General features: G+C 36.7%; 1 protein-coding gene across 4 annotated transcripts in view; it reads left to right on the top strand.

Annotated features, from left to right (window-relative positions):
• The window catches only part of PPP1R9A (protein phosphatase 1 regulatory subunit 9A), a 327,421-nt gene that overhangs the window by 210,280 nt on the left and 100,496 nt on the right, over nucleotides 1-16,645 (top strand). For all 4 annotated transcript variants that reach the window (XM_049715130.1, XM_049715131.1, XM_049715132.1 and 1 more), the window contains exon 6: nucleotides 12,665-12,800. In XM_049715130.1, the coding sequence (XP_049571087.1) occupies nucleotides 12,665-12,800 (136 nt within the window). The remainder of the gene's footprint in view (nucleotides 1-12,664; nucleotides 12,801-16,645) is intronic.

A 16,645-nucleotide genomic window follows, 5' to 3' on the forward strand; every position in this document is an offset into this window, starting at 1 on the left:
AAGGGGATGGAAAGAGGTATTCCATGCAAATGGAAACAAAAAGAAAGCTGGGGTAGCAATACTTCTATCAGACAAGATAGACTTTAAAACAAAGACTGCAGCAAGAGACAAAGAAGGACATCACATAACGATCAAGGGATCAATCCAACAAGAAGATTTAACAGTTGTAAATATGTGTACACCCAGCATAGGAGCACCTAAATACATACAGCAAATATTAACAAACATAAAGGGAGAGATTGAGAGTAATACAATAATAGTAGGGGACTTTAACACACTCCAGTTACATCAATAGGCAGATCATGAAGACAGAAAATCATTAAGGAAACACTGGTCTTAAATGACAGATTAGACCACATAGAAAAAAAATATATATATATATATACACACACACACACACACACACACACACACATTCCATCCAAAAGCAGCAAGATATACATTCTTTTCAAGTGCACATGAAACATTTTCCAGGACAGATCTCTAGCTAGGCCACAAAACAAGCCTCATTAAATTTAAGAAGAGTGGAATCATATCAAGTATCTTATCCTACCACAATGCTAAATAGACTAGAAGTCAACTACTAGAAACAAAAAAACTTCAAAAAACACAAACACATGGAGGCAAAACAATATGGTACTAAACAACCGGTGGATCACTGAAGAAGTCAAAGAGGGAATTAAAAAATACCTGGAGACAAATGAAAATGGAAACACGATGATCCAGAATCTATGGAACACAGCAAAAGCAGTTCTAAGAGGAAGGTTTATGGTGATACAGCATACCTCAGGAAACAGCAAAAATCTCAAACGAACAATCTAACCTTACACCTAAAGGAACTAGAAAAAGAGGGACAAACAAAACTCAAAATTAGTAGAAGGAAAGAAATCATAAAGATCAGAGAAGAAGTAAATGAAATAGAGACAAAAAAAAATAGAAAAGATCAATGAAACTAAGAGCTGGTTCTTTGAAAAGATAAACAAAATTGATAAACTTTAGCCAGACTCATCAAGAAAAAAAGAAAGAGAGCCCAAATAAATAAAGTCAGTAGTGAAAGAGAAGTTACAACTGACACCACTGAAATGCAAAGAATCACAGGAAATTACTACATAGTTTTACACCAATAGAAGACAACCTAGAAGAAATGAATAAATTCCTAGAAATGTACAACTCCCAAGATTGATTCAGGAAGAAATAGAAAAGCTGATTACCAGTAATGAAATTGAATCAGTAATTTTAAAATGCCCCACAAAATAAAAGTCCAGGACCAAATGGCCTCACTAATGAATTCTACCAAACATTTAAAGAACGATTGACATCTGTCCCTCTCAAGCTACTTCAAATATTTGAAGGGAAAGGAATGCTTCCGAACTTGTTCTGAGGTCAGCATCATCCTGATACCAAAACCAGACAAAATTACCATACATAAAAAGAAAATCACAGGCCAATGTCACTGATGAACCTAGATGCAAAAATTCTCATCAAAATGTTAACAAACTGAATTCAACAACACATTAAAAGGATTATATCCCAGTGATGCAAGGATGGTTCAGTATCCACAAATCAATGTGATAACCACATTAACAAATTGAAAAATAAAAATTATATTATCTCAATAGATGTAGAAAAAGCTTTTAACAAAATTCAACATGCATTTATGGTAAAAGCTCTCAACAACATGGGTATAGAGGGAACATACCTCGACATAATAAAGGCCATATATGACAAACCCACAGCCAACATCATACTCAATGGTGAAAAGTTGAAAGCATTTCCTCTAAGATCAGGATCAAGACAAGGATGCCCATTTTTGCCACTTTTATTCAATATGGTATTGTAAGTTCTAGCCACAGCAATCAGATAAGAAAAAGAAATAGAAGGAATCCAAATTGGAAAAGAAGAATTAAAACTGTCACTTTGCAGATGACCTGATACTATATATATAGAAAATCCTAAAGACACCACCAAAAAAATTAGAACTAATAAATGAATTCAGTAAAGTAGCAGATTACAAAATTAATATACAGAAATCTCCTGTAATTCTGTACAGACAACAAAATATCAGAAAGAGAAATTAAGAAGACAACCCAATTTACAATTGTATCATAAAGAGTAAAGTATCTAGAAATAAACCTAACTAAGGAGGTAAAAGACTTTTACTCAGAAAACTATTAGACATGGATGGAAGGTACTGAAGATGAAATTTAAAAATGGAAATATATTCCATGCTTATGGATTGGAAGAGTTAATATTGTTAAAATGCTTCTCAGGCAGTCTACAGATTCGGTGCAATCCCTATCAAAATACCAAAAGCATTTTTCACACAACTAGAGCAAATAATTCTAAAATTTGTATGGAATCACAGAAGACCCCAAATAGCCAAAATAGCCTTGAGAAAGAACAAAGCTGGGGGTATCATGCTTCTGATTTTAAACTATACTACAAAGCTACAGTATTCAAAATAGTATGGTACTGGCACAAAAACAGACACATAAATCAATGGAACAGAATAGAGATCTCAGAAATAAAATGACACTTAAATAGTCAATCAAAGAAGGCAAGAATACAAAATGGGGAAAAGACAGTCTCTTCAATAAATGGTGTTGGGATAACTGGACAGCTACATGCAAAATAACCAAACTGGACTACTTTTTCACACTAGATTAAAGACTTTAACATAAGACCTGAAACCATCAAACTCCTAGAAAAAAATATAGGCTGTATGCTCTTTGACGTCAGTCCTAGCAATACATTTTTTTGGGACACATCTTCTTAGGCAAGGGAAACAAAAGCAAAAATAAACAAATAGGACTACATTAAACTGAAAAGCTCTGCACAGTGAAGGAAGCTATCAACAAAATGAAAAGGCAGCCAACTGAATGGGAGAAGGTATTTGCAAAATGATAAGGGATTTATATCCAAAATATACAAAGAACTCATATGGCTCAACATCAGAATAGCAAAGAACCCTATTTAAAAATGGCCAGGGGACCTGAGTAGACATTTTTCCAAAGAAGACATTTGGCCACAGACACATGAAAAGATGCTCTATATCACTAATCATCAGGGAAATGCAAATCAAAATCACAATGAGATATCACCTCACACCTGTCAGAATGGCTGTTATCAAAAGGACAACAAATAAGTGTTGGTGAGGATGTGAAGAAAAGAGAACCCTTGTGTGTTGTTGTTGGAATTGTAAATCAGTGCAGCCACTATGGAAAGCAATATGGAAGTTCCTCAAAAAATTAAAAACAGAACTGCAATATAATTTAGTAATTTTACTTCTGGGTATTTATTTGAAGAAAACAAAAACCCTTATTTGGAAAAATATATGCACTCAAATGTCCATTGCTGCATTATTTACAATAGCCAAGATACAGAAGCAACTTAAGTGTCCAACATTAGGCAAAAGGATAAAGACAAAGTGATATATTTATATAATGGAATATTAGCCATAAAAAATGAAATCTTGCCATTTGTGACAACATAGATGTGTCTACAGGGTGTTATACTAAGTGAAATGTGTCAGAAAGGAAAGACAAATAATACAGGATCTCAAATATGGAAGCTGAAAAGCAAAACAAAAACTTAAATTAAAACTGACTCAGATATAGACAGCAAATGGGTTGTTGCCTGGAGGGAGGGGTGTGTGTGGGGAGTGAGCCAAATAGGTGAACGTTTTAAGAGATACAAATCTCTAGCTGTATGATAAGTAAGTCAAGGTGTTGTAATATTACAGCATAAGGAATATGGTCAGTAATATTGTAACAATATGGGGACAGATGGTTACTAGACTTATTGTGGTGATCATTTCATAATGTGTACAAGTGTCAAATCATTATGAATACACCTGTAACTAACATAATATTGTATGTCAACTATATTTCAATAGAAATAAAGAAAAATAAATGCAGATATACCATGTTCATGGATCAGACAATTCCATATTATTAAGATGTCAGTTCTCCACAATCTATAGATTCAAACCAATACCAAATTAAACATCAATGGGCTTTTTTTTTTTTTACTTCTTTATTGGAGTATAATTGCTTTACAATGGTGTGTTAGTTTCAGCTTCACAACAAAATGAATCAGTTATATATATACATCTGTTCCCATATCTCTTCCCGCTTGCGTCTCCCTCCCTCCCACCCTCCCTATCCCACCCCTCCAGGCGGTCACAAAGCACCAAGCTGATCTCCCTGTGCTATGCGGCTGCTTCCCACTAGCTATCTACCTTACGTTTGGTAGTGTACATATGTCTATGCCTCTCTCTCGCTTTCTCACAGTTTACCCTTCCCCCTCCCCATATCCTCAAGTCCATTCTCTAGTAAGTCTGTGTCTTTATTCCTGTTTCACCCCTAGGTTTTTCATGACATTTTTTTTTCCTTAAAGTCCATATATATGTGTTAGCATGTGGTATTTGTCTCTCTCTTTCTGACTTACTTCACTCTGTATGACAGACTCTAGGTCTATCCACCTCATTACAAATAGCTCAATTTCGTTTCTTTTTATGGCTGAGTAATATTCCATTGTATATATGTGCCACATCTTCTTTATCCATTCATCCAATGATGGACACTTAGGTTGTTTCCATCTCTGGGCTATTGTAAATAGAGCTGCAATGAACATTTTGGTACATGACTCTTTTTGAATTATGGTTTTCTCAGGGTATATGCCCAGTAGTGGGATTGCTGGGTCATATGGTAGTTCTATTTGCAGTTTTTTAAGGAACCTCCACACTGTTCTCCATAGTGGCTGTATCAATTTACATTCCCACCAACAGTGTAAGAGGGTTCCCTTTTCTCCACACCCTCTCCAGCATTTATTGTTTCTAGATTTTTTGATGATGGCCATTCTGACTGGTGTGAGATGATATCTCATTGTAGTTTTGACTTGCATTTCTCTAATGATTAGTGATGTTGAGCATTCTTTCATGTGTTTGTTGGCAGTCTGTATATCTTCTTTGGAGAAATGTCTATTTAGGTCTTCTGCCCATTTTTGGATTGGGTTGTTTGTTTTTTTGTTATTGAGCTGCATGAGCTGCTTGTAAATTTTGGAGATTAATCCTTTGTCAGTTGCTTCATTTGCAAATATTTTCTCCCATTCTGAGGGTTGTCTTTTGGTCTTGTTTATGGTTTCCTTTGCTGCGCAAAAGCTTTTAAGCTTCATTAGGTCCCATTTGTTTATTTTTGTTTTTATTTCCATATCTCTAGGAGGTGGGTCAAAAAGGATCTTGCTGTGATTTATGTCATAGAGTGTCCTGCCTATGTTTTCCTCTAAGAGTTTGATAGTTTCTGGCCTTACATTTAGGTCTTTAATCCATTTTGAGCTTATTTTTGTGTATGGTGTTAGGGAGTGATCTAATCTCATACTTTTACATGTAGCTGTCCAGTTTTCCCAGCACCACTTATTGAAGAGGCTGTCCTTTCTGCACTGTACATTCCTGCCTCCTTTATCAAAGATAAGTTGACCATATGTGCGTGGGTTTATCTCTGGGCTTTCTATCCTGTTCCATTGATCTATATTTCTGTTTTTGTGCCAGTACCATACTGTCTTGATTACTGTAGCTTTGTAGTAGAGTCTGAAGTCAGGGAGCCCGATTTCTCCAGCTCCGTTTTTCATTCTCAAGATTGCTTTGGCTATTCGGGGTCTTTTGTGTTTCTATACAAATTGTGAAATTTTTTGTTCTAGTTCTGTGAAAAATGCCAGTGGTAGTTTGATAGGGATTGCATTGAATCTGTACATTGCTTTGGGTAGTATACTCATTTTCACAATGTTGATTCTTCCAATACAAGAACATGGTATATCTCTCCATCTATTTGTATCATCTTTAATTTCTTTCATCAGTGTCTTATAATTTTCTGCATACAGGTCTTTTGTCTCCTTAGGTAGGTTTATTCCTAGATATTTTATTCTTTTTGTTGCAATGGTAAATGGGAGTGTTTTCTTGATTTCAGTTTCAGATTTTTCATCCTTAGTGTATAGGAATGCCAGAGATTTCTGTGCATTAATTTTGTATCCTGCTACTTTACCAAATTTATTGATTAGCTCTAGTAGTTTTCTGGTAGCATCTTTAGGATTCTCTATGTATAGTATCATGTCATCTGCCATCAGTGACAGCTTTACTTCTTCTTTTCCGATTTGGATTCCTTTTATTTCCTTTTCTCCTCTGATTGCTGTGACTAAAACTTCCAAAACTATGTTGAATAAGAGTGGTGAGAGTGGGCAACCTTGTCTTGTTCCTGATCTTAGTGGAAGTGCTTTCAGTTTTTCACCACTGAGGATGATGTTGGCTGTGGCTTTGTCATATATGGCCTTTATTATGTTGAGGAAAGTTCCCTCTATGCCTACTTTCTGCAGGGTTTTTATCATAAATGGGTGTTGAATTTTGTCAAAAGCTTTCTCTGCATCTATTGAGATGATCATATGGTTTTTCTCCTTCAATTTGTTAATATGGTGTATCACGTTGATTGATTTGCGTATATTGAAGAATCCTTGCATTCCTGGAATAAACCCCACTTGATCATGGTGTATGATCCGTTTAATGTGCTGTTGGATTCTGTTTGCTAGTATTTTGCTAGTATTTTGTTGAGGATTTTTGCCTCTATGTTCATCAGTGATATTGGCCTGTAATTTTCTTTCTTTGTGACATCCTTGTCTGGTTTTGGTATCAGGGTGATGGTGGCCTCGTAGAATGAGTTGGGGAGTGTTCCTCCCTCTGCTGTATTTTGGAAGAGTTTGAGAAGGATTGGTGATAGCTCTTCTCTAAACGTTTGGTAGAATTCGCCTGTGAAGCCATCTGGTCCTGGGCTTTTGCTTGTTGGAAGATTTTTAATCACAGTTTCAATTTCAGTGCTTGTGATTGGTCTGTTCATATTTTCTATTTCTTCCTGATTCAGTCTTGGCAGGTTGTGCCTTTCTAAGAATTTGTCCATTTCTTCCAGGTTGTCCATTTTATTGGCATAGAGTTGCTTGTAGTAATCTCTCATGATCTTTTGTATTTCTGCAGTGTCAGTTGTTACTTCTCCTTTTTCATTTCTAATTCTATTGATTTCAGTCTTCTCCCTTTTTTTCTTGATGAGTCTGGCTAATGGTTTATCAATTTTGTTTATCCTTTCAAAGACCAGCTTTTAGTTTTATTGATCTTTGCTATCGTTTCCTTCATTTCTTTTTCATTTATTTCTGATCTGATTTTTATGATTTCTTTCCTTCTGCTACCATTTGGGTTTTTTTGTTCTTCTTTCTCTAATTGCTTTATGTGCAAGGTTAGGTTGTTTATTCGAGATGTTTCCTGTTTCTTAAGGTAGGATTGTATTGCTATAAACTTCCCTCTTAGAACTGCTTTTGCTGCATCCCATAGATTTTGAGTCGTCGTGTCTCCATTGTCATTTGTTTCTAGGTATTTTTTGATTTCCTCTTTGATTTCTTCAGTGATCACTTCGTTATTAAGTCGTGTATTTTTTAGCCTCCATGTGTTTGTATTTTTTACAGATCTTTTCTTGTAATTGATATCTAGTCTCATAGCGTTGTGGTTGGAAAAGATACTTGATACAATTTCAATTTTCTTAAATTTACCAAGGCTTGATTTGTGACCCAAGATATGATCTATCCTGGAGAATGTTCCATGAGCACTTGAGAAAAATGTGTATTCTGTTGTTTTTGGATGGAATGTCCTATAAATATCAATTAAGTCCATCTTGTTTAATGTATCATTTAAAGCTTGTGTTTCCTTATTTATTTTTGTTTTGGATGATCTGTCCATTGGTGAAAGTGGGGTGTTAAAGTCCCCTACTATGAATGTGTTACTGTCAATTTCCCGTTTTATGGCTGTTAGTATTTGCCTTATGTATTGAGGTGCTCCTATGTTGGGTGCATAAATATTTACAATTGTTATATCTTTTTCTTAGATCGATCCCTTGATCATTATGTAGTGTCCTTCTTTGTCTCTTCTAATAGTCTTTAAAGTCTTTTGTCTGATATGAGAATTGCTACTCCAGCTTTCTTTTGGTTTCCATTTGCATGAAATACCTTTTTCCATCCCCTTACTTTCAGTCTGTATGTGTCTCTAGGTCTGAAGTGGGTCTCTTGTAGACAGCAAATATATGCGTCTTGTTTTAGTATCCATTCAGCCAATCTGTGTCTTTTGGTGGGAGCATTTAGTCCATTTACGTTTAAGCTAATTATCGATATGTATGTTCCCATTCCTATTTTCTTAATTGTTTTGGGTTCGTTATTGTAGGTCTTTTCCTTCTCTTGTGTTTCTTGCCTAGAGAAGTTCTTTTATCAGTTGTTGTAGAGCTGGTTTGGTGGTGCTGAACTCTCTCAGCTTTTGCTTGTCTGTAAAGGTTTTAATTTCTCCATCAAATCTGAATGAGATCCTTGCTGGGTAGAGTAATCTTGGTTGCAGGTTTTTCTCCTTCATCACTTTAAATATGTCCTGCCAGTCCCTTCTGGCTTGCAGAGTTTCTGCTGAAAGATCAGCTGTTAACATTATGGGGATTCTCTTGTGTGTTATTTGTTGTTTTTCCCTTGCTGCTTTTAATATGTTTTCTTTGTATTTAATTTTTGTCAGTTTGATTAATATGTGTTTGGGCATGTTTCTCCTTGGATTTATCCTGTATGGGACTCGCTGTGCTTCCTGGACTTGATTAACTATTTCCTTTCCCGTATTAGGGAAGTTTTCAACTATAATCTCTTCAAATATTTTCTCAGTCCCTTTCTTTTTCTCTTCTTCTTCTGGAACCCCTATAATTCGAATGTTGGTGCGTTTAATGTTGTCCCAGAGGTCTCTGAGACTGTCCTCAGTTCTTTTCATTCTTTTTTCTTTATTCTGCTCTGCAGTAGTTATTTCCACTATTTTATCTTCCAGGTCACTTATCCATTCTTCTGCCTCAGTTATTCTGCTATTGATCCCAGCTAGAGTATTTTTCATTTCATTTATTGTGTTGTTCATCATTGTTTGTTTCATCTTTAGTTCTTCTAGGTCCTTGTTAAATGTTTCTTGCATTTTGTCTATTCTATTTCCAAGATTTTGGATCATCTTTTTATCATTATTCTGAATTCTTTTTCAGGTAGACTGCCTATTTCCTCTTCATTTGTTAGGTCTGGTGGGTTTTTATCTTGCTCCTTCATCTGCTGTGTGTTTTTCTGTCTTCTCATTTTGCTTATCTTACTGTGTTTGGGGTCTCCTTTTTGCAGGCTGAAGGTTCGTAGTTCCTGTTGTTTTTAGTGTCTGTCCCCAGTGGCTAAGGTTGGTTCAGTGGGTTGTGTAGGCTTCCTGGTGGAGGGGACTAGTGCCTGTGTTCTGGTGGATGAGGCTGGATCTTGTCTTTCTGGTGGGCAGGTCCACGTCCGGTGGTGTGTTTTGGGGTGTCTGTAGACATATTATGATTTTAGGCAGCCTCTCTGCTAATGGGTGGGGTTGTGTTCCTGTCTTGCTAGTTGTTTGGCATAGGATGAGTGAAGCTGGGTGCTGGCGTTGAGATGGAGATCTCTGGGAGATTTTCGCCTTTTGATATTATGTGCAGCTGGGAGGCCTCTTGTGGACCAGTGTCTTGAAGTTGGCTCTCCCACGTCAGAGGCACAGCACTCACTCCTGGCTGCAGCACCAAGAGCCTTTCATCCACACGGCTCCTTAATTTGGGATGATTTGTTGTCTATTCATGTATTCCCCAGATGCAGGTTTCATCAGATTGATTGTGGAGCTTTAATCCGCTGCTTCTGAGGCTGCTGGGAGAGATTACCCTTTCTCTTCTTTGTTCTCACAGCTCCCAGTGGCTCAGCTTTGGATTTGGCCCCGCCTGTGCGTGTAGGTCGCTGGAGGGTGTCTGTTCGCTCAGACTAGACAGGGTTAAAGGAGCCGCTGATTCGGAGGCTCTGGCTCACTCAGGCCGGGGGGGTAGGGAGGGTCACGGAGTGCAGGGCGGGCCTGCAGCGGCAGAGGCCGGCGTGACGTTGCACCAGCCTGAGGTGCGCCGTGCGTTCTCCCGGGGGAGTTGTCCCTGGATCCCGGGACCCTGGCAGTGGCGGGCTGCACAGGCTCCCCGGAAGGGGGGTGTGGATAGTGACCTGTGTTCGCACACAGGCTTCTTGGTGGCGGCAGCAGCGGCCTTAGCGTCTCATGTCTGTCTCTGGGGTCCACACTTTTAGCCGCGGCTCACGCCCGTCTCTGGAGCTCCTTTAAGCAGCGTTCTTAATCCCCTCTCCTCGGGCACCAGGATATAAAGAGGGAAGAAAAAGTCTCTTGCCTCTTCGGCAGGTCCAGACTTTTCCCTGGACTCCCTCCTGGCTAGCCGCGGTGCACTAATGCCCTGCAGGCTGTGTTCACGCCGCCAACCCCAGTCCTCTCCCGGCTCTCTGACTGAAGCCGGAACCTCAGCTCCCAGCCCTGCCCGCCCCGGCAGGTGAGCAGACAAGCCTCTCGGCTGGTGAGTGCCGGTCGGCCCTGATCCTCTGTGCTGGAATCTCTCCGCTTTGCCCTCCGCACCCCTGTTGCTGTGGTCTCCTCCGTGGCCCCAAAGCTCCCCCACTCCGCCACCCGCAGTCTCCGCCCTCGAAGGGGCTTCCTAGTGTGTGGACACTTTTCCTCCTTCACAGCTCCCTCCCGCTGGTGCAGGACCCGTCCCTATCCTTTTGTCTCTTTATTTTTTTCTTTTGCCCTAACCAAGTACGTGGGGGGTTTCTTGCCTTTTGGGAGGTCTGAGGTCTTCTGCCAGCGTTCAGTAGGTGTTCTGTAGGAGTTGTTCCACGTGTAGATGTATTTCTGGTGTATCTGTGGGGAGGAAGGTGATCTCGTCTTACTCTTCCGCCATCTTCCCGGAAGTGGACCCATCAATGGGCTTTTTAAATGAAATTGGCAAGCTGGTTGTAAAAGTTATATAGCACGTTAGATAACTTAGAATAGTCAAAATAATTTTGAAAAAGATATACATAGTTGGATAACTCATAGCACCTAGTTTCACGATTTACTATATAGTAATCAAGGCAGTGTGGTATTGGTACAAGGATAAATACATCAATGGAACAGATTGGCAAGTCCAAAAATCAGCACACAAGTACATGGTCAATTGATTTGCAACAAATGTCCCTGAGTAATTCAAGTGGTGGTAATGAATAGTCTTTTTAAGAAATGGTATGGAAACAACTGGTTACTCATTTGGAAAATAATGAAATTCCCCCCTTACCAAGCATCATGCATGAAAATTAGTTTGAAAGATTTTGCATACCTAATAAAAAATCAAAACGTTAACCAGAAAAATGGGAGAAAAATCTCAGCAATATTAAATCAGGAAAAGATTTCTTAGGTAGGAAACACAAGGCACAATCTTTTAAAAAGCAATAAATTGGACTTCCTTGAAAGACATAATTAAGAAGATGAAAAAGCAAGGCACAGATTGAGAGAAGATAATAAACATATGCATATATGATTTGTGTGCATGTATGTATCTGTGTATGTGTATGTATCTATAACATTTATAGATAAGGATATATATCCAGAATATATAAACAGTTATTATAACTCAATAATTAGTAATTTCCCAAAGGAAAATAACTCAGATGATAAATGAACACCCAAGCATAATTTCAACAGTCCTGTTTGAAACTACATAAAAATATTTCTAAAAAGACATTTAATTACTAACATCCAAGTATAAAAATTTTGACCTTTAGTGAATTTGTACAGAGAATGGTACAGTATTTCATTTAAAATTGTAATTGAAAATAGCAACATATTATAATCAGAGGAAATCATCATTTAAGCATAGAAGCAAGATTAAACAGTTACATCCAAAATAATGAAGTTAAATAGTATATGGAAACTATATCATGGAGACATATTATTTGTATTTTTAGAAAAATAGAACCATATATTAGTGTGAAAAGATGTTAAAAAGTGAATATTAATTTGTTGAGGAAGAAACATAGGATCAATGAGGGTGTATCATAAGTGACTAGCTGGCAATAAGTAAATGGCTTTCCTGTTTTTTTCTTTATACTTATAGGAATTAGTATCAACAGATATTTCCCCTTGACTCTTTCTTTCTTGAGGCCACATCCTTCCTCATAGCATCTTTCTCCAAAAGAAATGAACTAATTTGCCACCTCTCCTTATTTTAGTTTTTCATTTTAAAAACAAAAACAAAAACTACATTTGTTTCCCCTTCTTTTTCTTATCTCCAGAGTTACAATTGCTTAGCAACAGGTCAGTGCCTCTTTATTTATTTACTCACATAGGGTATGCCATACCTCAAAATATTTTTGAAGTAGTTTTTGCATTATAAAGAGGACATAATTATGAAAATGATTCTGAAGTTCAATGGTACAGTAAATTATGAGCTTGCTTTCATTTTGCAGGGCATCAAAAATGTGTAAAGTACTGTAGAATGGATTACATCTGTTTTGTCTTCTCCTAAAGTAATAATTTTTTATGATCCTTTACTTTTCCCATTTCTTTTCCTTTGGGCTGTGGCTGAAAAAATCACTTTAATTGCTCAGCTAACCTCTTCTTCTACCCAGGCATACCTTTCAAAAAATATAGGTAGTATTATTTTTTTGAGGTTTGATGTACCCTGATGAAATATGAAGCTTGGTTACTTTTCTTAGCATTCCTTTTTGCTGGAGAGTCTAACTATATCAGTTTTCTTTAACCTTCGTATAGATTTGTTATTGGGCGAGAAAAACCAGGACAAGTGAGTGAGGTTGCCCAGTTGATAAGCCAAACGCTGGAACAAGAAAGGCGCCAGAGAGAGCTGCTTGAACAGCACTATGCCCAGTATGATGCCGACGATGATGAGGTAAGTTGCATTTGCAAACGTTCTTTTTCCTTCATTTCTTCTTACTTCATCCCTACTTGATAAACCTCTCTTTACCGTATAACAGTATGACAGGTCTTTGCAGTTTCTCAAGGAGGATGTGTCGACATTCAACTCACAGAAAGGAAATATTACTTGCGTTTGTTATTAGCTTATCAATCAAGTAATTGTATCATATTTACAGTATGAAGACTTCTGGATCAAATAAGTCCTCTTTTACCACAGTATTAAGATAAATTCACTGAAACAAAAAAGGGTAAGAATACCAAAATGTGAATAGTAGCTATCTTTTTGTTGGAATTAGGTGATTTTCTCTCTCTGCTTTATATTTTTTCAATTTTTTCTAAATTTTCTAAATCGGTAAACATTCTGAGTGAAAAGGCACATATACATACACAAACATACACAGAAAAGTACTGAAAATTGCTGAGTGTTTTCAGGTTCCCCCCCCCCCCCAGGAAGAGAAAGTTCTTTGGATCTGCTCACTATGATTTGTGCTAACATAATGCAGAACAAAGCTTTTCCACCAGCACATATTCCATAGAGTAGATACATACTGGAATAATTTTGCATCCTGCTCTCTGCAGAAGATCAAGCAAATGAATAGAAGCTAACCCCCAAGTGAAAACTTCTCTATGGAACCCTTGTGTGTTGTAATATAATACAGATGCTGGTCTATTTCTAATGTAAATGCCAAATGTACATTGATAAAATGGGACAACATACTTTATTATAAACATGTTTAAACATGCATATGTTTCACATTGGCATGTCAAAGGATCCGTCAACAATTTAGTTGCAGTATTTCATACCTCATAAACATAGTAAATATTCAGGTAAAACAAATACTCTTCTTCATACCAGCTGATATAAATAAGGATAGTGTAACTTCATATGTTCAACCTCTACTCATCTGAATATATTCTTTTTCCAGAACTTCTCTTGGTTTCTAGCCAGGACCTAGTGAAGATCAATAAAGAGACATTCAAATATTTTTCACGTATTTTTAGTCTGGAGTGTTCTAACCCAAATGTATCTTAATTTTTCATCTGTTTGTAGTATAGTGAGGATGTATTCTCTATTATAGTAGAAAATTTTAAGATGGTGCTTCAGTTAACTGTTAATCTAAGAGTAAACATTAGAAATTCTTCACTTGAGTGAATTAGTTGCTTAGAATTCTATTTAGTTGATTTAGTTTTTCACTTTCAGAATTCATTTTAAATGGCAAGTTTTTTTTGTTTTTGTTTTTTTACTATACTAAGATATTATATATGAAAATGTTATCTGGGATTTCGAAACTAAAAAAGTGATTTCCTCAAATATTTGAACTTTCATCTTCCCTAGTTTTCAGTTTTGTGTTTTATCAGAGACACTGATTTGCTTTGGCTTCAAGCCTGAATTAGGATTGTAGAGTCATTCTCGGCAGGTTTGGCTTTTACCTGCTCACTCTGTTAGAAAGAATTTGGATCTGAGGTTCAGGGGAGTACGGGTGACATCAAGTGGTGGAAGGTGAGGAAGCCAAATTTTTCAATCTCTGTGGACCTCAGCTGTCTTTGCTTTAAAGTACAGGTATTGGGCTAAATCTCTAAATTCCTTCCAGTTTCTAATATTCCATGAGTCTGTGAAATGAAGCATCAGGTGTAGCAAGGAAAGAGGGAAAATAAGATAGTTCTTTAATTGAGGCTTCCCAACTGAAATTTTTAGATCATTTACTACATAGTTCCTCCAGTTATTTTGAGGAAATGATCATATTCATCCCCCAAGGTTTTCAACTTAAGCAGCTAAAGCTTTTTCTTAATATCAGATTTTCTCTAATTTAAAAATTTGACTAAATGCAAAAGGAATATTTATCATTCAACATTTATACTTAGGAGTACATCATATGGATTTTGTTTGTTTGCCTGTTTTTATAAGGAAAGCAGAGTTAGTTGATTGTCACCTGAGCAGATATTCTCAGGGGCAAGGAGGGTAAATAAATGTTCAGTGCCAGGCACTAGGCCAGGTGCCTTTCCTACATGATTTCATGTAATCTTTACAGCAAGCAGAAGAATCTTTTTTTTTTTTTTTTCCCTAAAAACGTAGTAATTGAGGCTTTTTCTAGGGGTATAGCTAGTAGTTGCCAGATTTAGGATGGGAACAGGGTCTTCCTGGCTCCAAGGCCTGGACTCTTTGCAACACACTGCTGATTTTGAATGGAGTAGACTGATGGGTCTGTCTGTTTTTAGGCACACACAGAGTAACTGGGGAACAAGAGATGCTGGAAGGAAGATTCCTGTTTTGGCTTATGGAGTTTCTTGTAATACTTAGGTTCTGTAATTCTTTGTTCTATATTTCTAATAATGGGATTGAAGACTTGCAGAATTATTTTACTATAGGTAAATACTTAATTCAGAAGTAGCCTATGAAGATAGGGCTTAAAGGGAAGAATAGCTAAGTATACAGCTATTTTACAAAAAAAACAGAGTTTAGCTTTAGGTTAAACTTTTTCTTCTGTCTGTAAGTTGTAGAAATAGAAAGCAGGTGCTTGCTATTATGCTACTCCAAGTAACCTTCACTTTATTGAAAAGGTCAAGGAACCCTTTCCCATTGTTTCTTTCTCTCTCGTGTTCTTCTCTGAGGAACCTTTTTCCCTTTCTTGTGTGTTACACACTGCCTCACCAAAGCATGCCCAATTAAAACCTACCATTAATTTTCTGTGCATCGGAGAGATGAACACCCTGCAAATAGTAAAAATCTACTTTTGTGTACACATGTTAATTTATTTACTTGATTAAATTCATTTTTTACTAATTTTTTACTATCTGGTTACAGTTTAACCAGATATTGTTAAATAGATTGATCTGAGTGTTATGTCCTTATTTTTTATTTATTCTCTCTCTGTGTTAATGAAAAGTAAGAGACATAATGGAAATGAGAAGAACCAATATTTGTTATCCAGTGAGTAAATGGTCCTTGAATAATTGATTTAATTTTATATGTAATTGAACAATTTATTGATTTACATATCTTTGTTAACCCTGAGTTGTATAATCAATCACTTGGTTTCTTGTTTTTCTTATCATTTATAGAATCATCCTGTGATTTCAAAGTTAGAATCGTTTTTATTTGATAATATCCCCTGTGACATTCCCTGGGCCAGCCAGGAAAACCTCTAATTAAATGCAGAACAACCATGTTCATCCAACTAATTTCCAGAGCCAGCACTTAGATCAGCTTTGTCTGCTGAAGAATAGATAGCTCTGGTTTTGGTCAAATAATCCAAGGTTGATTCTAACTTGGAACCTGTCACATTGACAGAGGGGAGTTGCTTGCTTGAATTGCCTACAGGGAAAACATTGCAATGTGAGAAATATATCCTGAAATTGTAAAAGTTCAGTGGGCGTCTTATCAGAACCATATTTAGGGTTAAGAATACCTTACTATGTATTGTGTGTGCTTACATATATCTGTTTTAATGTTTTAAGAAATTATAAATCATACTCCAGTAGAATTTAAAATATATAGATAATACCCAAACTTCATTTAAATTTCTGAATTTTCTGGGTTTTTTTCCTTCAAATATTTAAACTAGAATAGAGTTTAAAATAAGCAAACACCCAGTTCAGTTAGAATTGCATTCCTGTTTCTGTTCATTCTCTGTTAAACATTATGATTTTTTAAAAAAGTTAAAATGGCTGTGCCTAAAGGCTGAAAAATAAAAGGGAGGATCCTATAAAGAAGAGGGAGGTATAAATCTGAACCACTGAAAAATTTTAAACGTAGATCTGAATATATCTGTGATTGGGTGATTGTACTTCTGGATTTATAGAATTACTGTTTATTTCTTT

The sequence above is a fragment of the Orcinus orca genome, chromosome 9 (genome assembly GCF_937001465.1).
Source record: "Orcinus orca chromosome 9, mOrcOrc1.1, whole genome shotgun sequence".
In the NCBI taxonomy this organism is placed as follows: domain Eukaryota; kingdom Metazoa; phylum Chordata; class Mammalia; order Artiodactyla; family Delphinidae; genus Orcinus; species Orcinus orca.